Genomic DNA, 22,217 nt, shown 5'->3' on the forward strand with positions numbered 1-22,217 from the left:
GTCAAATATTACTTTTGCAAGTTTGTTTTTAGTTTTATTTTGTTGGAACAATGATATACAATTTAAAATATTGCTGTGATATTGAAAAAATATCGATATATTTAGTATTATGTCAATTTTTTTCCGAAAGATGACTAAAGTAAAAAAAAATAAAAAATGTATATAATCAGACCAAAATCTGATAAATTAGAGGACACTAACAATGAGTTGGACAATAAGACGGTTTTACGGGTCATATTTTGTGAGACGGATTCTTATTTGAGTCATCTATGAAAAAATATTATTTTTTATGCTAATAGTATTACTTTTTATTGTGAATATCGATAGGATTGATCCGTCTCATATATAAAGATTCGTGAGATCGTAGAGACCTGATATAAAAAGTGAATCCGCAATTTTCGAAAAATAATAAATGAAACAACCAAAATTTAAAAAATGGGAAAATGTAAACTGAACTGAAAATCTTGCCAAGACGTGAAAGGTCCGTACTTTCGGTTGAAGCCTATGCTTTCTAAAATATGAAAATTTGGATTTGGCTCAAATATTTGATCCTGAATCTAATCTCTGCTAAAATCCGTGGAAACACTGATGCAAAGCCTGTTGTTTTGAAGCTCGAATTTTGGTTAGTTTTTTTCTTCTGCTGCGATCAGAGGAGTTATGGAGGACGGGAAATTCAGCGTCACTCCAGAGGATTTGTCAACGATCGGAGGCATAGCTACAGTTTCGTTGCTGCATTCTTTCATACCGACACACTGGCTGCCGTTCTCCATTGTTGGCCGCGTTCAGAAATGGACTTTTTCTCGTACTCTCTCTGTTAGTAAGTGATGTTTGTTCTGTATCAGTTTTTTGATCTATATAGTGGGTTTTGTGATTTCTTGTTGTTCTAGGGTTTGTTGTTTTTGCCTGATTTAGATTTAATTGTTTTGTTAATTTTTTTCTGTACTAAAGGGTAAACGTAAATCGACTGTAATCAGTGTAGTAGGAATTGGCCGAGAGCGACTACGCCTTGATGAATTTTAGAGCAAATGCAAATACTTTGAGGTTGTGTTTGGACGAGACAAGTTGATTTGAGCTGGGGTTGCTGAATAAGTAATATGTGCTTTGATTTTGGATGTGAATCCAGCCCCCAAGTCTAGCCACTGGACCGTCTAGTTTCAGGACTTCCTAGAGAATATTACCGTTCATCCTGCCATTACGTCAAAGCTATTGTAGTTTGAATGATAGTACCCCCTGATTATCAAACTTGGGCTATTAGTTATTTTTTGTGCAGAAATTCCATGGCAATGTAAATCATTTTGCTAAATAGTTGACGCAACAAATTGTCATATATAAATGAATAAATGATATCTGGCAAAGTGATGAGACATGACTGATTCGGTAATTTCCTGGCATTGGCATCCTGTATTTCTCAAGGCTTTAAATTCTTTTCTTGAAATAGAGGCCACAAATTGTCATATGTATGATGGTAGTGTATAATAACAATATGCACAAAATGTTACTCGTGTGCATAGAGTTTAGTGATCATAATTTGCTAATGCAGCTGCTTTTGGAGCGGCATTGCATGTCTTATCCACATCACTACTTGGCGTAACGGCAATCACCATAACAAACACTATTTCTGGAGAAGAAATAGTGCACAAGCTCGCATCCTTTTTGCTCATTTTTCTGGGTTCTAGTTATGTCATATTGTTTCTATTTGGAAAGAGCGGTCACAGTCATTCCCACAACAAACCCATGGAAAAAAATGGCCGTAGCTGGTCTTGATCTTATTCCAGCATCATCTCCTTGTGCAACCACATACCCTTCCGGTGTTTCTTGCTGTTGGAAACTCATCTTCACTGATGGTGTTTGCTATCATAGTTCTATTCTTCAGGTATAATTTTAATCTTGTTGATTGCAAACCTGTGTTTCATTGTCATAACTGAATTTAACACTGACACAAGCGCACACCACTCCCAACACATAATAACAAAATTAATTTTTTTTACGTGTTTTTTTTAATAAATTTCAAGTTTTGCACTTTCATTGAGTCTCCCCCCTTGCCCCTTCTCGTCCTTCTCCCTTAAATTTTTGGATTCGCTCTGCGGCTATGTGACACAACTTGCATATGATAAACAATTTTATCCACATCAGGAGATGATTATGCCATTAATGTTTTGAACCTGAATTTTTCTTTTTAGCTTTTGATCTTCGTTGCAAGCATTATAATATTAAGTTACACATATCTTCTTGTTTCCTTGGCAACACGATCACAGTAATGACCTCGCTAGTAGCCCTCTCATTCTATGGTGCAAGTCGGCTCAGGCTCCGCTGTGCGGAACGGTATGATGTGCTTCTGGAGGGTTTGGTTATATGTTTGGTTGGATTTGGAGGGTTCGGTTCTATGTTTGGTTGGATTCTTCACCCTTATTTTTCCATGATGACGATGGAGATATGAGTTCATCTGGTGAGCATTTGCATAGAAAACTTATCGTTCTATAGTTGTTGCTCTCTGTTTTATTATCCAGATTACATAAAGATAACAATTTATGTTGTATGGTACAAACTGATGTATGATTAACTTTTCTTGAGGATTGGAAATTAAAGTTAAAAATGATAATCAAACTGGTTGTGATGGTATGAGTACTGCTATGTGGTACCCAATGTTGCTGAGCTATTTTAGTAATGTTTGCCGTCATGTCTATACATCGGCGAAAATCCGACCTACGAAATTTTTTCTTCGTCTATGCCAATTTACAAGATGGTTATGGTATTTTTTTTGTAGATTATAGATGAAAAAAAATTTAAAGAACTACAGTTTTTCCATGCGTTGCATTCGTTATATGCGTTAGGACCTGTTTGGAAGTTCATATTAGTTGAACAAAAAAACTCTTATTAAGAGATGGATATCCGATCCGATCCGATTCATGCCAAAAATATTACTATTCATGTCAAAAATATTACTTTTTTTCGTAAATATGGATTTGGTCAACCCGTCAAACCGTATCACATACTCGTAGTCGAAAAATAAATCACAGAGTCACGTACTACTGTCCATGGATAATTGATTATAGACGGTAACTTGTGAGAGTAATATATATTATCCTCGTTTCATTTCTAATGTCATTGTTTGATTGATATTATATTTAAAGGATGAAGATTTTGTGATATGAAGTAGGAGTTGACGGTTAGGAAAAAGACATGAAAATAAATTCATAGTTAAATTTGAAGCATTCGATGAAATATTATAGTTTTAAAATTTTGTGTTGATGTATATATAATTTGTTAACAAGTAGAAGCTAGTTTTTTCATTCAATAATATATTCCATAAAAAAACGTCGGACTATGTTATTTACGACTTTTATCGACTAAAAACACTTGACACAGCTCGTTTGACACTATTAATTTGAGTCATTTATAGCTTATTTAATTAATTAGACATATGCAAGTGCAAGCCATTCATAAGTCGATTAATCTTTTGGACACCTGGACCAAAATGGATATACACGAAAAATTTGAGCTTAAATGTAATAATGTATATGAGGAAAATATGCACCAGTTTCTCGAAGATGTCGGGTTTTTCTTTTTTTAATAATGGAATTCCCAAATGTGAAGTTCAAATAATCGAAATGAATGGATATTTCAGTAATTTCACCATATCAATTTCGGGCTAAACTTACGATACACAATTTGTGATAATAACTTAACAGATATCATTTTATAAAAGAAACTTTCTGCACAAAGTTGATTGTGCAAATAACCCATATTATATCAACTAGTGACCTTTTGAAAGTCTTTTGTGCTTTTATGTAGTTGAAATTGAAATTTCAAGTTAATATCCCATACTATATTAATTTCTTTTTTTTTATTACCATGGTATATAATTTTTAAGTAACTAGAAATATTAAACGCGTTCAATTTATAGTGAATTTGAAATCAATATCTCAAATTTATGATAATTTATAATACAAAGATATTAAAATTGATATAAGATCTTATGTTCGAACCTCAATTGTCTCGAGATCCAAAACAATTACTAACTTGAAAACAAGTGGCTTTTCGAAGATGTCAAAAACTTGTGTGAGACGGTCTCACATGTCATATTTTGTGATATGAATATCTTATTTAAGTAATTCATGATAAAGTAATATTTTTTAATGCTAAGAATATTACTTTTTATTTTGAATATCGGTAAAGGACCTACTCTCCGAATATTTTAAGCCCTTTGATTTTAGATCAAAATTTTGTGTTGACAGCTCATTTACTTGCCGCTGAGTAAGAGAAAGAAGAAGAAGATACGCAAGTCGAATGAATCAAACAACCCATTTCCACCGCGTAAATCTCACGCCTTTTTCCCCTTTATTCCGTGTGATTCCATCCTACATTCCTTCTCCCCAAAAAGGCAGTGTAAAATTCAAGAACTGTTCGATCGGAGACCTTTCCACTGAGAAATTCAATATTTACTGTTTTTTAAATGCTATTTGCCTTTGCTGAGTCAGCGATGGCCCACAGGCATCGCTACCATATTCGGGCAATTGCCTGTCTATGTCGGCTTTTCCCCTTTCTCTCTTCTTTTTTTTTTTTTTGCATGCAAACTTAGTACATGCCCCACCGCCCTTTTTATCTGACTGATACACTGTTACACACACAAGCGTAATCCTGTTAAAAAGGTTTCAATTTCCCTTTTTCTATCTGGGTTTATTCGTTTGTTTGAGGAAGCCATCCATTGTGTTCTGCACGGAAATCAAGGGATTTTGGTTCCAAAGGAATATCTCCGCCAGCTGATTTTAGAATTTGGTAATTTTACTTTCCCGATAAGAAAGAGATTGACTTGAAACAGAGTGGCCCTGAATTCGTTTGACCCTTTCGTTTGATTTGCTAGCGGTTTCTGAATCTTGATTGAATTTGCAGTGGAAGTTGTGATTTCTTTGCTTTTGGTTTCTTGGGATTGAATTGTTGAGTTATCTGGTTGTTGTTGGATAGATTTCGAACTTGAATTAGATTTTTTTAATTACTAATTTGGCTTTTGAATGTCTGCAATTAATTGTGTTTTTAATGGGTTTCTACTTCTAAAGCACAGCCTTATGATTTTCATTTCCTTTTATTGGTTTCTTAGTGGGTTCATAATGATTGATCATAAGTTGTTTTGCTCTAAGGAATTGAACTTGAGTCTTGTTTCCTTCTTGTTAATGCTAGAAATTTGTTTTGTACGGTGGCTCACTTAATTTCAAAATCTTTCAAAAACTAAAGATGCTGAATATATCCTTTGTGTTGTGGTGATTGTAAGCCATGTATGTTGGTAATGAATATGATATTTAAAATTAAGGGCTTCAGCCCATAACCCGGAAATTCGGGTCTGTGATTGATTTGGGCATTTTGTTGAATGTGTTCGTAAGATGTACCTATTACTAACTCCAGAAATTTATTCCATTTGTTATCTTGTTAATCTGTGGTTTATCATTAATATTGAATAGCCTTTCCTTTCATACACGAGGTTAATATTGCATATTTTTTATGGATCCTTCATTCTTGATTATCTTGGGTGAAAATTAAATGATGAAAAGGCTTATGTTTGGGAATCACAATTGTTTTGTTTTAAAACAGATCCTGAGTTGCTTCTATTCTGTTAAACTGATGTCCTGTTCAAACGAGATTTGATGGAAGTATAGGTTCTCTGTAATTAAATTAACTAACCGATTTTTATCATCAACATTTTAATGGTCCTTGGTTCATGCATTCGCATAACTTGTTTGTTATTTGTGTGATCCAGGATGTATTTAGCAGATGTCATATGCCTGCATACTAATTTGGAATTAAGGGGGCATCGCCAGGTAAGAGCAAATGGGAGCCTCAAACTCTAGATTGGAAGAAGACAAAGGATTGCAGCTTTGTCGTGCGCGAAAGAAATTTATCAAACAAGCACTTAACGGTAGGTGTTCTGTAGCAGCAGCTCATATTGCTTATATAGAGGAAATGAAAATTTTAGGAGCTGCTTTAAGGAGATTTGCAGAAATTGATGCTCGAGTTGAATCTTTTTCCTTCCCTTCAAGAAATGTAACTACCGAGCCACGTGCTTTCACCGAGAAATCTGTCTCTCAATTATCTCTGTCCTCTCCATCCCGATCACAATATGAGGATGCCACTGTGAATGTCTCTCCATCTCCATCATCCCAAGTGTTGAAGTATAACTCACATCATATGAAATTTATAAGCATGTTTTCCAAGAAAGTTGAGGAGAAGCCTCCTGTGCATGTTGCGGTATCGGTTATCCCAACCACTCCTCCAAGCACCACTCCTCGTTCAACAGAAGTACCCGAAGCATCATCCTTTGAAACTCCTTCCATCCCATCAGAAACTCCACCTTGGGATTATTTTGGCCTTTTTAATCCAATTGATGATCATTTTCCTTCACAAGAGAGAAACGGATTTGATCACAGGTCTGAACACTCTGATGAGATTGAACATCTCAGGGCAGAGGAGGGCATTCCGGATCTTGAAGATGTGGAAGAGAAGTTATCCTCACATGGGATAGACGAATCTCATGACTCTGAAGACGAATTTGACGAGCCCTCCTTAGCTACACTTGTTCGGAGTTTTGAAAATGTTAATGTAGCAACAAAAAATGATGCCAATAATGAGTTATCCGCGGCACCTCAAGAAAATAGAGTATCTAAAACCAAGCCTCCAAGTTTTGAAAATGTGACAGAAGCCAAAGAATCTGCTGTCAATGAAGATTCATCTATGAAGTCATCAGAAACCAAGTCTCCGGGTTTTGAAAATATGATCAAAGGCAAAGAATTTGTCTTCAATGAAGATCCATCTATAAAGTCAGAACGCGTAGCATCAGAGACCAAGTTTATCAACGGGAAGAAAAATAACTCTCCTGATCTATCACCATTAAGAGCCACATCTTCAAGATTTATGCATCTGAATGATGCGAAGATAAATCCAATTACAGAAAGCGAAGTTGAAGATAAGGTTGCACCTAAGGACTTCTATTCTAGCATGCAAGAGATTGAACATCTTTTTGTTAAAGCATATGAATCTGGTAAAGAAGTTCCTCGGATGCTTGAAGCAAATAAATTTCATTTCCGTCCAGTTTTCCCTGGGAAAGAAAGTAAGTACCTTTCTCAGTCTCTCTCTTGTATGTACACGCACAATTGCACCAAGGGTTCATGTGTATTCAAATATGCATGCCGGAGTGTTTTTATTTTTTGTTCAATAGCAAAGTGGGAACTTCATGTGAAATTCCAAGAGAATTTTCATCTATCGGTTGATCTTATGAATTATGTTATTATATTTATTAATGCATGGATGAAAGGCCTTAGTTCTTTTGCTTTCTCATTAAATTTTATGTATGATAGATACTTTCAGTCATCAATGAAGTATGGTACGGAAAAAAATCACATCTTTGAGTGGCATTTTATTTCGTCATTAACTAAGCACTAAATATATTAAAAACCTTATGAAAATGTCCATTGAAGACCTTATTCAACTACAATTCTAGAAATTATCCATGCTTTAATTTTTTCATTTTCCTTGGTATAAGTTTTCTTTCATCAATATAAATTCCAATTTCATGTAAATTGGTGATATTCAGTAAAGGATTCTTCTTTTGGCAGGTGGATCAGTTGCCTCATCTCTACTGAAGTCTTGTTTCTCTTGTGGGGATGATCCAAGCGAGATTCAACAAGGTAGGTCTGCCCCACTATATTTCTGTGGAGCTATTTTTCCGGTGCCCTGGCATTATGGATCTTAGTAGTGACTGTCTTTGAAAGCATCACTTTCAGTTACCTTCATGGTTTATCAATTGACCAAGGGTTTTTTGTTCATTGGAAAGAGGTTGTGATTGATGAGATAGATAGATAGTCTATGATGATACCGTTTTGATCAACACTAGGGGACGTTAGTGTTCTTCCCTTCCACTTTTTAGTTTTGAATATCTCAAACATTCTCCTAAAGACTCAGAAATGACACAGTGTGCAGCCGTAAAGTATAACATAGTTATCACATGTTTGTGTAATAATAATCACCAGCCAGGTGTTCAATTGCATGTATTGAATTCATATATTTTACTTTTATCAGATTGAAAATAAAACAAACATATGTTTTTGGTTTTTGCACGGTCAAGGAAACATTTTTATTACAATTACTCAAATCAGGCATGGATGCATGGTAAGAATGATTTGTGTAACATGGGGAATTTGTATTTCTTTCCTTAAGTATGTTTATTATTGTGGCCAAGTGCATGCACTTGTATGTCTGAATTGCATAGATATTGTTGGAATTGAATAATATATTTTGGAATCATATGTCATACCATTAAGATTCTGATATACCTTTAATATGATTTAATTATGAATTCTTATATTAAAAAAAAAAGAGGGAGATATTTTCACCCATACAATGAGGTGATCAGTATAACCTAATTTGAAAGAGATTGACAGATCTTGATCGGGAATTATCTTGATATAGATGCTCCTTTCTTCATGTTTTAAAGACTTCCTATCATGCAATTTTAACTCAAGTTATCTTCATTCAATAATTGGATTGCTCATTCGTTGTTTAATTACTTATCTAGAGCCTCCTCAAAATTCTGTCAAGTACTTAACGTGGCATCGGACATCATCATCTCGATCTGCTTCATCTCGGAATCTTCTTGGTGGAAAATCCATTGAGGATATCAATGATGTGAGTAAAAATCTCTTTGAAGACTTCTGTATGGTCTCTGGAAGTCATGCCTCAACTTTGGATAGGCTCTATGCATGGGAGAAGAAGCTTTACGATGAAGTGAAGGTATGCTCAAAAGTTTACATTTTCTTGCAAAACATGATTATGTGGGGATCAAATAATACCATTCCCCTTGTTTCAGGCTTGTCAAGTGCTTAGAAGTAATTTTGATATGAAGTGTAAGCTTCTTCGACATAAAGAATCACAAGGATTGAATACTGACAAAACACGTGCGATAGTTAAAGATCTGCATTCGAGAATTAGAGTTTCTATTCATAGAATTGACTCGATCTCAAAGAAAATCGAAGAAATTAGAGATAAGGAGCTTCAGCCTCAACTCGAGGAGTTAATTGAAGGGTATGGATCTGTTTCTGGTTTCAGCTATCAAATACATACAATCACTCACCATAATTTATTAGGACATTTGATGCATATTACATATTGGAGTAACAGACTGATGATCAAGCTGGCGGCAGGTTCAGTTCCTAAGGGCCGAGGCAATTGCTTTTTAAAAAAATTACAAATAATCCCACACGAAAAAGGCTTTCCTACATATCCTTGAATTTACATACAATAACTTTCGTTGCCCTTTGATTGATTTTACTAGCCTGCCCCCTAAGCAATATGTTTTGAACAGAACATGATGCCTTCAATGTTAACTTCAAGTTTATATTTCCCGTCTCTAGCCTTGCAATGTTGAAACGTAGAAAATATTATTGCATCACCTCCGATATGCTTAGAAAAGAGTTATTTCTTACACTTGTCCCTGATCACAGATTAAGAAGAATGTGGGAAATGATGAAGGATTGTCACAGACTTCAGTTTCACATTATATCGATCTCGATTGCCCCTGGAAGCACGAAGAACAATATACAATCAGATTCACTGAGACAGATTAGTATCCATCTCGAAAATGAACTCAACACTTTATCGTCCAACTTCACAAAATGGATTGGCGCTCAGAAAATTTATGTTGAAGCCATAAATAAGTGGCTATTCAAGTGTGTTTCTCTCCCACAGAATACTACCAAGAGAAACAAAAGAATGAGACCTCTTCCCATTAAAGAGTGCGGTCCACCTATATACATGATCTGTGATTCATGGTTGGAGATGATCGATAGGTTACCGTGTAAAGGAGTCGTTGATTCTATCAAAGATTTGGCAGCAGAAGTGGCTCACTTTTTGCCTCGTCAAGAGAAAAACCAAGGAAAGGCCACTAATCGATCTCGTAATGTGTCGTTGCTTGATGGGATGGATAGTGATGATCGTAGTATAAAGACAGATGAGGTTCTTGAGGATCTGATACCTACATTTGACAGCTTTCGTACAAGGTTGGCGGGTTTTCTTGGAAAGTTGAACAACTTTGCCGAATGTTCTGTCTCTATGTTCACTGATCTTCAGAAGTCCATTCAAGACGCGAAGGATAAGTACGAGCAACCCAAGTCTCAACAGACTAAGGTTGTGTAAGTTTTACGACTCGAGATTTTGGGAAGGCATCAAAATAAAGGATCAGTACATAGGTATAGAATGACACATCTTCAACTTGAGTTATTGGATTGATGTTGGATAACTGAGCTATTATATAAATATAGATATATGTATGTAGGCAGTTGTATAGTTAAAATTGGTTGATTCAGGAGTTTTAGAGATTGGGATTTTGTGTTCTGTAAAATTTTCCAAGGATGGTTATATTATAAAACCGTGATATGTTGTCTTATCCTCTCTCCCCCAATTTTCTTCCTTTTTTCCCTTCATTTTAAATCGCATCATTTTCTCTTATTGATTTTGAGTAGGTCTCTAGTGAGACGGTCTCATGAATTTTTATATGTGAGACGGGTCAATCCTACCGATATTCAAAATAAAAAATAAAACTTTTAGCATAAAAAGTAATATTTTTTCATGGATGACTCAAATAAGATATTCGTTTCACAAAATACGACTCACGAAATCGTCTCACACGAGTTTTTGCCATTAATTTTTACAAATACAACACGATCATTATTTGAATATAAATATTATAAATTAAAATATGATTTTTCCTTATTTTTTATAATTATGATATTAATTTTATTTAATTAAATTACAAAAAAAAAATTGTATAAACATAACAATGCGTGTGTCGCTGTAATAGTATATATTATTAGCACTCAACCCTCGCATTAGAACGTGTTTAATTAATTTAATGTACGTTATTATATTAACTGTTGTAAAAATATGTTTTTCTACTTAGGTTGTTATTTGAAGTAATCAATGATGCCGATTGCCCGGTGCATGCACAGCCGCCATGCATGTTCTGCCAGAAATGTTGGTAAGTGTCCGGTCTTAATTATTATCTTAATAATTTATACGAAATAGATTAAAAATAAAAAAATGCAAAAGAATAAAATAAAAATGAAATATTTGCATATGATTTTTTTTCAATAGTATTCGATTGACTAGTTTCTTCATAAGAAACAGTAAATGTTTATTTAAGTAAGTAAAAAAAATTAAATTGCATTTTGATTATTTATTTAGTTAAAATTGGTTTTAATGAAATAGACTATCTTTGTTTATATTTTTATTTATTTTTTTTGTCGGATTGTTGACTTGATGTAAGATATATATGCTATCATGCGACGGCTCCATGAGAAAAAAATCATTAAACATGTTTAAGAAGTGAACTTATTATATTAATTTATTTATTTTAACTAATTTGATGATGAAAATCTAATTTATGCCAATTTGTCATATGGAAATTTCTCAAAGAAAAATAAATGCAAAACTCAAAATGTTCTTATATAAAATTAGAAAACAATATGATTATTACACGATTTTCAACATTTAAAATATATGCTGATTCAATAGTTAGAGTGATTAAATAAATAATTTAAAATTTTTAATTCTTAACTTGCGCGACTTCTCTTTCTCTTCGAGGCGGCTGTGTAAGGTCTCCAACTTTATCAAGTAAAGGTGAAAAATACGTTAAACACTAAATTAACATAATCCCCGAAACCAAAGAGAGAATGACAATTACCTAACCATCTCCACATGTTATTTTTAAAAGGTAAAAATTTGTGTGAAACGATCTAACGAATCGTATTTTGTGAGACGGATATTTTATTTGGGTCATTCATGAAAAAATATTACTTTTTATTGTGAATATTAGTAGGATTGACCCGTCTTACAAATAAAAATTCATAAGACCATCTCACAATATACTTATTATTCTTAAAAACACAAAGTTAATGGAGAGAAGTTTTATGTTTGAATGCAAATAAGAAGGATTTATATATTATATTTATGCTTGAAAATTTAAATATTAAAAAAACAAAATTTTTTATTTATTTTAGTATATCACTGGATAAATCTTATCTATTATATTTATGATAATAAATAATAATTTTAATATAAAAAATAATATTTTTTTATGAATAATTAAATAAAATATCTTTCTCACCAAAATAACTCCTGAAAATTATTACAAATGACTTATCATGTGCAGGCCTTCCTTGATTCTTGAAATTAATCAAAAGTCAAACAGAAAATTCAAGATCCACCGTCCTTTTGTATTACAATATTGAGAATTTGCAGGTGTCCTTTAAATTATATATATATATATATATATATATATATATATATATATATATATTCTATCTTTATTGTTATCCAGAATTTTGAATTTTTAGATTAATATATCACTCATTAAAAATAACAAGAAAAATATTATAAGATATCATAAACCTAAAAATAACAAAAAAAAAAATACGCAACACATGTAATAAGAGTATATAATATAAGAGAGGAAGCGAATTCCTATATTACACAAATATTCTTAAAAAAGCATAAAACTTTTTGAACGTTGATATGTGAAATACACGTGTTTAACATAAGGTCGAACTATATATTATACATAATATTTTCCCCCATGCTACATATAATGAATCTCTATTGAGTTTCAATCGTAATATTCCTCGAAAAATAAGCATTTTGACCTTACTCGAGACAGTCAATTATCACATCTTCTTTTATCTCGATTACTTTGAATGTTATTTTAAAATATTTACAAAAATTATTAACTTCTCCTTTGTTAGAAAACATTAAGAAATTATAAAATTAAATAAAAATGAAGATGATTATAAACATAATGACAATACACACACACACACACACCACAAAATTGTATAAAATAATATAAAATTAAATATAGAAAACAATTATATCTTCCCAATATTTTTTTTAAAAAAAAAAAACAAAACAAAACTACCCATTTCTCATATATGTGCCAAGAAATTTGAGAATGTTCAAACCATTTAAAACAAAATAATTTGACTGAAGAAAAGAGGAAAGCAGAATATGTGCAATGAATGCATCAACACTAGAAAAGTCATCACTCATCTATGGCCTCAAAGTAGAAAAGGGACAAAGAAAATTTGGTATATTAACCTTTCATTACTATCAAACAGCGACATGAAAAAGACTGGTTACCCTTTGCCAATGTGACATGGATACATGGGAACAGCGGCCATCAATAATATTTTCACGACTTTTTGCTGAAACTCGATTTTTTAACGTTTTATATAACAATCCAAACACTGCGGATTAAATACCAGTTGAAGGATCGAGCCCGACTCGTTGAAAGGAGAGGACCCTCGAGCATTTCGTTTGATGTGATATCCCAAATTTAAAGACAAGACATGCATCTACCAAGAACCACCCATTCACTGTCCCACTCCACTCCACTCCACTTCCAAAATACGAAGTCAAATGAAAATGACAAAGCATCCACTTTCAGTCAACAAAATACACCCACTATGTACATCAAACTTAGACTCCACAGTAGACAACATATGAAACATCAACCTCAGCTTGTGATCGAACAAGAAAACCAAATCAACAAACTCTAAATGAAACTGAAGCTTATTTATATCACATATATATGTAAGTCTACCCGCTTTTTTCGATAGCAAAGCATGCTAAATCGTAGTAGGATACGATCCTTTTCTTGATTGTTACAACCATGCCGGAATAACTTTCACGACCTTTAAACCTATATGGTTAAGCAAATAGCATAGTGATAACTAAGACAAAACTAAGTAAAACAATTCCACCTGATGAAGTGTGTGGAGATTGTATTGGTGACGTTCTCATACGAGTGTTTCAGTACCAAATCGGAAGGTCATGCTTGATCTGGTTATCTCTTGAAACATCAGGAAAATTGTCTGTGTAGTCGATGGAGGATATATTGAATGGAGGACTGAACATAAGTTGGAAATTTTCGGCTCCAGGTGGATTTATGACCTTGGACTGGTGGAACTGATCGACTGACATGTTATTGTTGGAAAATATGTTGGGTTCCAGCACTATTTCTTGACCTTGAAGGAAACCATTTTGTTGGTATTGAAGGTGCTGAAGGGACGGCTCCTTCAAAATGCTGGAGCTCCCATTTGTGTTCTTGTTTTCTTGAATATTGGTGTCGTAGAAAGACATGAGATCGTTGATCGTTCTTTGTCCGTCTTCTGGAACTCCGAGTGCTGATAGATCAATAGTAGGCTTTGGTTGGACAAAAGATTGAGAAAAGGCAGCCGGTTTCACTTCCTTTATGCTGAAATTTGTAACCCCAAATTCGGAAGAATCTTTGTCAGGGCAAGAAAGTTGGTGATTGTCCCTTGAAGTTCGATCCTGAAACCCATGTCGAAGTTCTCGATGCGGGCACGGAAGAACCTCACTAGTTAATTTCTTAGGATCCATCATGTTGTTAAGCTCATCATTTAATTTCCTCTTCCGGGAGAAGTCAAAATTGTTGACCATTTCATCTTTGATGGCATAAGATTGTTGTTGAACCGGAACCCTATCATGGAATCTTTCCATCCCGATATTCGACAATTGAAGGGGATTTGGCTTTTGCTCGTGCACCTCAAAGTTTGACTCATCCTCAACAACATCGATATCATACTCGCTATTATCGGTAATCAGAAGCGTCCCACTTCCACCACACGAGGACAAAGGGAGACACCGGTCTGGGTAAAGGTCCCGAGCCAAAGCTTCCTCCTGGTTGATGATAGCAAGCCAAGTAGCACTTTCTTTAGCTGTCATCTTGTCTTGCAAACACTTGGATTGCCTTACAAGCTTCCGAATCTTGCCAATGTCCGGAAACATATGCTTGATCACAGCAGTCAAAACACCCACCTTCCACGCCTTTTTCAGATCATGAGGCTTCTTATATGGCGGAGGGCCTTGATCCTTCTGCAAACCTAACTGATGCCACCATTCCTCCTTCCCACTGGGCCACCAGGGTGGCGGAACACCCTTCTCTAGAGGATACCTTCTCTGAGGAGGATCACAATGCTGCATTAGAGCCGACAACAACGAGCCAAGAGTCGTATCTTGGAGCTCCTGCAAGGTATGTGGAGTCGGACCAAGGGGATTTTCGGCCTCATTTATTTCCTGGACGCAGTTCTCTGCCTTATATTTTGCAATGGCAGCCGGTCCATTCCGATCAAATCTGACCCTATCCTTCCACCATTCCCGAAGATTATCAGATGCACCACTCACCGGCTTGCCTTTCTCCGGTATGATGCCATAAACAAAACCTTGAGCTTTGCACACTTCCATCATCTTCAACATGTATTTCAAGATCCCATCTTGAGCCCTCGACATCTTCTTTCGCCTAGCCTGCTCTTGAGACTGCTGCTTTTTCACAGAGTCAACACTTTCTTTACCCTTGTTCAGTTCTTTAAGCCTTTTTAATCGCATTTTGTCTCTCCACATCCTCCTCTCGAGTTCATCCACGTCCATTTCTTCATCTGTATAATCATCCTCCACAACTTGCTCGGTTAGGGGTTCGATCTCGGGTTCGGGATCAGCAGACTCCGGAGGGCAGAGATCTAATCCTTTGATAGGAGCCGAGGAAAAGAAATCAAGATCCCCACAAAAACCCATATCTTCAAACATCATCATCTCGAATCAAAGAGCACCAAAAATCAAACTTGTAGAAACAGAAAGATTTAATCAACGTATATTCAACTCGAGCTCCACCAAAACACGAGATTCAGCAACAGGATGCAAGAGGGACTTCTTCTATGACGTTACCTGCACAGTAGGAGTTGCAAAAATAAAGAAAAACTCAACCCCGCTGATTCTGATCATAAAGTCAATTTTTTTTTTACAAAACCACTGAAAAAATATGAATTTTTTTCAACACAACACAGACCAAAAAGATAATGTTTTAGAATTCGGATCCGAACGGAACTGCAGAGAAGCGATGCACGTGTCTGAGAAATCATAACCTGATTTCCCAAGAAATTTGCAGAAAATTTCCAAAATCCCCGGAAAATTTGAAGAATATATACAAAAATATAAACCAGTTAATAACACTAAGATCTAACCCAAAGATCATTTCAACCATCATAGTGAACGAAAGTACAAATCAAATAAGCATGTCCTAATCAAGAACAATAGAACAAGAAACACCAAGCATAACTCCTTAAAACATACCACATAAAATCAAAAAAAACTAGTAAAAACAAATATTTACCAAAAAAACGCGCGCTTTAATCCAAAATTAAGACCAAACTCAAGAACAGAAAAAACACTCAGAAACCCAGAAACACAATCAATAAAACCACAGGAAGTAGAACCAGAAAATGAATAATCACAATAAAAACATGAACATCCGTCCCTTTTTCTTGATTTACCTGTTGTTATTCCTTGTTCATACCCCCCTCAAGTTTAGAATTATTAACCCAATAAAGGGAAAGAAATAAAAAAGAGAAGGAACCCAAGAAAATGATGTAATATCCGTGTTTGGGCTTATATTTATTAATGGAATTGGCCTACAGGGAGGTGAAAAGTGTCGGGGATTGAGGGTAAACAGTAAATCAAGAACCAACAAAAAGAATACTAATTAATTACAGTTTATGTGTGTGTGTCAATAAATTTATTAGATTTTTAGTAAATTAATCAATAAACGAAAAAAAAAGGGTCAGATTCTCAAAAGTACCATTTTGGGAGTTTGAATTTTACCACCGTCATTTATTATTTTTTAATTCTGTGTAGTGTTCAATGTTTTGGTTTACGAAGCTCCTTTTTAAGGTACATAGTGGGGAAGTTCTTGGAAATTTTGAATAAAAAATAAATTCAAATGTGAATATAATCGACAAAAAAATTTAAAATATTTTGTTTCTACTTTTAAGAAAGTTCAATAGGATCGTGCATGGGACTAATTTTTACATCTAAAAAAGATAGAAATTATTAAAAATAATATAATTGTGAGTATTCTCAAATCAAGTTACTACACTATCTTTATGTTAAAATTATTTTGATATTGTATTACAATAAAAACAATATGAGTATGTTTTTTGTGAGACGGTCTCACGAATATTTATCTGTGAGACGGGTCAATCCTACCGATATTCACAATAAAAAGTAATACTCTTAGCATAAAAAGTAATATTTTTTTATGGATGACTCAGAGGAGAGACTCGTCTCACAAAATACGACCAATGAGACCGTTTCACACAAGTTTTTGCCAAAAAATATTAACATCAGTTGGTTTATCTGATTATGTATATATTTATTTAGTTGTATTTGGACATATTGATTTGATTTAAGTGGAGGGATTTGATATCAGAAAATGTTTCGAAAATGGAATTTGGTGGATTAGGATTTAGGATATCAAGTCTTTTAATACAAAATGGTTTTTTTTTTTAAATCCATTGATTTGAATTTTTCTGCTTTTTATTTTTATTTTTTCAAATCTATTAAATCAAATAATCACATCCAAACATATACTTAAATTAAACTCATTCAAAATGACAGAACTAAAATTTTCAAATATATAATAATAAATATTTTTTGTTGAAATAAATACATTTTATAATGGATTATTAAATCTATAACTGAATTTATTTTTTTTGTTATTGTAATGAATTTCAAATTTATCTTATATAGATTCATTTCAAAATTTTCACTCAAATGCTTAATCAATTACAAATTCTCTCATTCAAATGCTACTAAACGTTTGGATGGAAGGATTTCATGGATTCAGATTTCGATTTCTTACCACGTACTTCTTGATTAGTGTATTTGGATATATAATTTTTTAATATTTTTATTTCAACTTTATCATTTCAGTCGTAAGCATAAAAAAAATATTTTTTCATGAAATGACCAAAATAAGAGATCCGTCTCACAAAATACAACCAATAAGACTGTCTCACGTAAGTTTTTGTCTTAGTATAACGAGTAATACCAAACTAAGATAAATTTAAAATTTATCCTTTCTTTATTATATATAAATGTCTAATTTTAACAATAAATCGATAGGCCATATACCTTGTCCAATCGCCCCATAACAGTATTAAGCGACAAAATTTGTACCTAAACCAATCTTCAAATACAATGTTTTTACCTCGAGGATCGGAATACACACGCAAAATTCTTAGGTTCAAATTGGGATATGGAAGTCCACTAAATTTTAAACAATAAATTAATACGAAATAGACGTCGATACGGTTATAGTAAGTTGCCGAGGTTTGAAGTAATGTTTCTTACAAAAGAGGACCGTAAAATTATTATGACATTTGGAAAGACCCACAAGGTAATTCTCGAACATGATTTGGATACGTAGGGTTGGGAATCGGGAAGAAAAATCTTACCTCAAACATGATCGAGCACTTGCATGCAATTAAAATTAATAATGTGTATTAAAATATTAAATATATCCAATAAATAATATAATACTTAAGTTTAAGATGAAAATTTGGACATAGCTCAATCTAAAAATTAATTCAAGAGAGATATTGTCCAAATTCATAAAGACCAACTCCCAATAATTTACTTGAGTCAGTGGTCCATAAAGCAGTTCAATACATATCGATGAGCTTGAGCTAGTATCAGAACGTGTCTATGATATTATGTTAATACTTATATTTGGACTTAACTCAATTTCAAAAACAAGTTTTTTTAAAAAAAAATTGTGTAACTTCGTATATACAACTCTATCGAACTTAATGTAGCCGACATATACATTTAACATTTGTATGTGAAATTGGGATAATTTTTTTTCTTGTATGAAGGGTTTGGATAAGAACAAGTCAGGGTTTTTGTTTTCCTTAACAAAAATAGGATCTATATTTGTCGGCATGTAACATGCATTGGCCCATCAAGTTCTCTACCAACATCACTGACCGTACAGAATGGTCATGTTTATCCAGAAATTTTAATTACGCAAATAACCCAAAAACTTTAATTACTTACTGATTAACCCGAGAAATAAAATAATGTTGTTTGCACCCCTGAAAATAATTTGATAACTAATGAAAATCTAGATTTTTGTATTTTTTTTACACGTATTTATACATATAGACACACTTAAACCTAATGTATATTGATTTTGGCGTGGGGCCACACACACAGGGGCGGAGACACATGCTTGTTTAGCCTGGGTGGTCCAATTTTTTTTAAAAATGCATATGTAAATTTTGTATAATTTTGCAATAATATGATATTAGTCCAGGTAGATCAATTTAAAATATTAAAAGATTCTAAAGTTTAAAATTTCAACCCGGGCAGAGCCATATTTCTGACTCCGCCACTGCGTACACACAGTGGATACATAATACAAACCGAATGAACTTACAGAAAACTACACACAAACTGATCTAGTAGCCGGTCGGACTTTGGACATTAGCTTGCTTCTATCCTTCTATTCCAATGCAGATCATCCTCGTTTCTTTTCTATTTTCCAAAATGCAATTTGGATTAATTAATGGATATTATCAAGATTTGAGAATGACACATCTAATTTCCCACAAAAATGTGATAAAATCAAATAATAAATTAAATTAAAGGAATAATTCCCGATAATCTGATCTCTAGCTAGTAGTTAAAGTTAATAAATACCATGGCTTATTTGTTTATTAAAATATAGTTTTACGTTGGTTATCTGGAGAACTAATTTGGCTTTTTCTTTAGAAGTTAGAACCAAATACTTTTTTCATGCAAGATTTATCAAATTTATTGATATCTCTTACTAATTAATAAAATAACAGGACTTTATAAAACTTTCGATGTATTTATGTATGAAATATGAAAAAATAAAATACGTTACAACGTTTATACCTTTTATATAATGTAAACTTCGTACAACTTTCCAATTCTTAACTTCTTCCCTACTTCTTCTTTAGGATTAAATTCTTGTTACTACTTATTAAAATTTTATTTTGAAAATAATTCTAACAATTAAAGTTACATATATAATTTTCAACATCGAAAAGTAATATTGGAATCATCATTTTCTGGGCTGTTATTGGATTTGAGTTTAGTTTATCAAAGGAACCTGGTCTAATAAAAGAATTGCAGTCTAGCTGCAAAATTACTTTGACGAAATATGACTAATTAAATTACAAATTTGCAAGGTTAATTATCGCGCTAAAAATCTAACATCCGAGTTAGATTTCCGACACCAATCTAATGTTAATAATCACATTAGGAAATTTATCAAATTGAATTGTTTCCCGGAAAGTATGGATTCGTTTACATTCCTTTTATTAACATAAATACATAATTTACAAGGTGATGTTAAAACAAGCCTCATTTCTCGGGTTTGTTAGAACACCAAATCAAATTATTAACATACATTCCGAATGCAAAAGCAAGAATAATAGCCATAACCATATACGTAATCTTCCCTGATTTCCTCACCGTTGCTGTACCAGCAGCAACGAGTTTGTAATAATCTACGCGATCTTTGCCCACTTTTCCAGTTCGTTTTTCTGCAAATTCGGATTCAGTGCCCCAAAACTCTTCATGTTGATAGGTAATGCTGGGTTCCCTTCTTTGATCATCATAAATGGTGCTACTTTTCTCATTTTTATCGTCCTCCGGTTCACCGACTTTTCCCTCCTCGACAGGTTTCGGATCTGATTTATTGCGAAAATCGTCAGCTCTTTCTTGCTTGATTTGAGCCTCGCTTATGCTGGCTTTCTTGGTACGATCGATTTCTTGATCTTTCTTTGGTCGGGACGGAATTGGTGTTGGCGGGCGTCGTTCTACGGGGCTGTGGGCCTGTTGAGTTTCTAAAACTGGCAATTTTTTATCCTTTTTATCTGCCGGAACAATCAGCTTCGGCTGCCTTACATACAATATTCCAACTTCAAATTTAGCAGTAATATTGTTGGTGTCACAATTAGGCGAGACAGGGTAATCTTTCTGAAAACTGCTCGATTTGTCGTCCCCGATCGGCCTCGTCCCGCTGACCCTCAAAGTTCCCGAGTTAGCCAGCTGAACTCTTAGCTGTTCTTTCCTAAAACCTGCAAAATCGAGGAAGTTTTCTGAGTTACATATGCATGCATGATGAATTCAATCATATATCATCCGCGAATAGATCTTTTTTTTTTAAAATAACTCGAATCTAATCACAAAAACCGACCGGGGATATATATTATCAGAGTGTCACAATCTTGCTCCTGTATCAGATCAGAGAACGGCTCATATCCATTTTTTTGAGCTGCTGCATCTCCCACTTTAGCATCCATAATATTTTCGAGATATATGTTGTTATATGTATGTATACTTAGAAGGGAATGAAGATTTTGTCTGTTAAATGTACGTACACATGTATATATAAGAGCATTCATGTTAAATACTAAGTTTGAGTTCCTTTGAGGCGTTCGCATTTCTTGGACAATAGAGTATACCTTTATTTCCATGCAGGCTTTCTTTGTTATATATATATATATATATCAAACTTTCTTTGAAGGATATATATATATATATATATATATATATATATATATATATATATAATATCAAACTTTCTTTTAAGGAAACATTACTTTTTCTTGAAACACATGTTTCCGTCTATACCTTTCTGAATAGGGAAAGAATACTCTTAACCAATGTACGCATGACTCCATAGGGGTGGGCAATTCTAAGGTAATAAAGATTAGAGCTATGACATAAGAACTTAAAAGTTAAGCATGTTTGACTTGAGATAATTTTAGAATAGGTGTATGGATAGTTTCCTAGACTACGTGTGAGTGAGTACATAAATACGTTATAAAGACTCGTCTGGACAAAGTGAGGACATTCGTCGAATTTGAAGTGTTGCACTAACAATATAATATTAAAAAAACTTATAGTTTCATATATTTTAATAATAATTACTAAATATATAATGAAATAATAAAAAAGGATTATAATTAAGGAATTTGAATTTTTTTAAAAAAAAATTGTTTACTAGGGACCGGGTCAAACCTCGGGCCCTCTGTCGTCTGAAATTTTTCAATGGCAACGGAGGCTCTGTGCTTGAAGTTGGGCCATTATGGAACAGCTTGAGCCCATAATCGAGCCCGTATTTGCCGAATTGTCCTTTTTCCCCTCCACTCGATACTCTTATTTGTTGCTCTTCTTATCATATTAGGTTTTTTAAACATTTATTATAAGAGTGTGTTTTTAATCACTAAAAAGGGTGATTCTTGGCTATTGATTTTTTAAAATAATCGGTTTTTTTAATCTTTTAAACCCAA

The 22,217-nt window shown here is 33.5% G+C and overlaps 3 protein-coding genes across 8 annotated transcripts; 1 reads left to right on the forward strand and 2 right to left on the reverse strand.

The window, feature by feature from the left end:
• The first annotated feature begins 427 nt into the window (after positions 1 to 427).
• On the forward strand, positions 428 to 10,426 carry LOC142524311 (uncharacterized). Of its 6 annotated transcripts, none has more exons than XM_075628280.1 (7): positions 428 to 1,873; positions 2,013 to 2,446; positions 5,750 to 7,096; positions 7,602 to 7,673; positions 8,561 to 8,775; positions 8,852 to 9,066; positions 9,486 to 10,426. In XM_075628280.1, the coding sequence occupies exons 3-7, from the start codon at positions 5,821 to 5,823 to the stop codon at positions 10,174 to 10,176; spliced, it is 2,469 nt and encodes an 822-aa protein (XP_075484395.1). In that variant the 5' UTR covers positions 428 to 1,873; positions 2,013 to 2,446; positions 5,750 to 5,820; the 3' UTR covers positions 10,177 to 10,426. The 6 variants fall into 6 exon arrangements, with proteins under 6 accessions (XP_075484395.1, XP_075484388.1, XP_075484379.1 ...); XM_075628273.1 differs by having other exon boundaries at positions 2,256 to 2,446; XM_075628264.1 differs by having other exon boundaries at positions 428 to 862; positions 983 to 2,446.
• A 3,022-nt stretch (positions 10,427 to 13,448) lies between these two features.
• On the reverse strand, positions 13,449 to 16,530 carry LOC142524341 (protein ETHYLENE INSENSITIVE 3-like). The gene is made up of 2 exons (XM_075628289.1): positions 16,383 to 16,530; positions 13,449 to 15,777 (listed from the first exon to the last, which is right to left on the reverse strand). Exon 2 carries the CDS (start codon positions 15,643 to 15,645, stop codon positions 13,846 to 13,848), a length of 1,800 nt encoding a protein of 599 aa, XP_075484404.1. The 5' UTR covers positions 15,646 to 15,777; positions 16,383 to 16,530; the 3' UTR covers positions 13,449 to 13,845.
• A 3,688-nt stretch (positions 16,531 to 20,218) lies between these two features.
• LOC142537245 (uncharacterized) lies at positions 20,219 to 21,317 on the reverse strand. Its single transcript, XM_075642798.1, has 2 exons — positions 21,119 to 21,317; positions 20,219 to 20,999 (listed from the first exon to the last, which is right to left on the reverse strand). The coding sequence occupies exons 1-2, from the start codon at positions 21,222 to 21,224 to the stop codon at positions 20,281 to 20,283; spliced, it is 825 nt and encodes a 274-aa protein (XP_075498913.1). The 5' UTR covers positions 21,225 to 21,317; the 3' UTR covers positions 20,219 to 20,280.
• Between the last annotated feature and the right edge of the window lie 900 nt (positions 21,318 to 22,217).

The sequence above is a fragment of the Primulina tabacum genome, chromosome 2, assembly GCF_025594145.1.
Source record: "Primulina tabacum isolate GXHZ01 chromosome 2, ASM2559414v2, whole genome shotgun sequence".
NCBI lineage: Eukaryota > Viridiplantae > Streptophyta > Magnoliopsida > Lamiales > Gesneriaceae > Primulina > Primulina tabacum.

What these genes read in the sequence shown, in the direction of transcription:
- LOC142524341 (XM_075628289.1), bottom strand. Translation starts at nt 15,645, where the DNA reads ATGATGATGTTTGAAGATATGGGTTTTTGTGGGGATCTTGATTTCTTT.
- LOC142524311 (XM_075628246.1), top strand. Translation starts at nt 5,821, where the DNA reads ATGGGAGCCTCAAACTCTAGATTGGAAGAAGACAAAGGATTGCAGCTT. An exon ending in TCCAAGCGAGATTCAACAAG is followed by an intron (nt 7,674 to 8,560) that starts GTAGGTCTGCCC and finishes TTACTTATCTAG; the next exon opens with AGCCTCCTCAAAATTCTGTC. An exon ending in AGCTTTACGATGAAGTGAAG is followed by an intron (nt 8,776 to 8,851) that starts GTATGCTCAAAA and finishes CCCTTGTTTCAG; the next exon opens with GCTTGTCAAGTGCTTAGAAG.
- LOC142537245 (XM_075642798.1), bottom strand. Translation starts at nt 21,224, where the DNA reads ATGGATGCTAAAGTGGGAGATGCAGCAGCTCAAAAAAATGGATATGAG. An exon ending in TCTGATAATATATATCCCCG is followed by an intron (nt 21,000 to 21,118) that starts GTCGGTTTTTGT and finishes TCGATTTTGCAG; the next exon opens with GTTTTAGGAAAGAACAGCTA.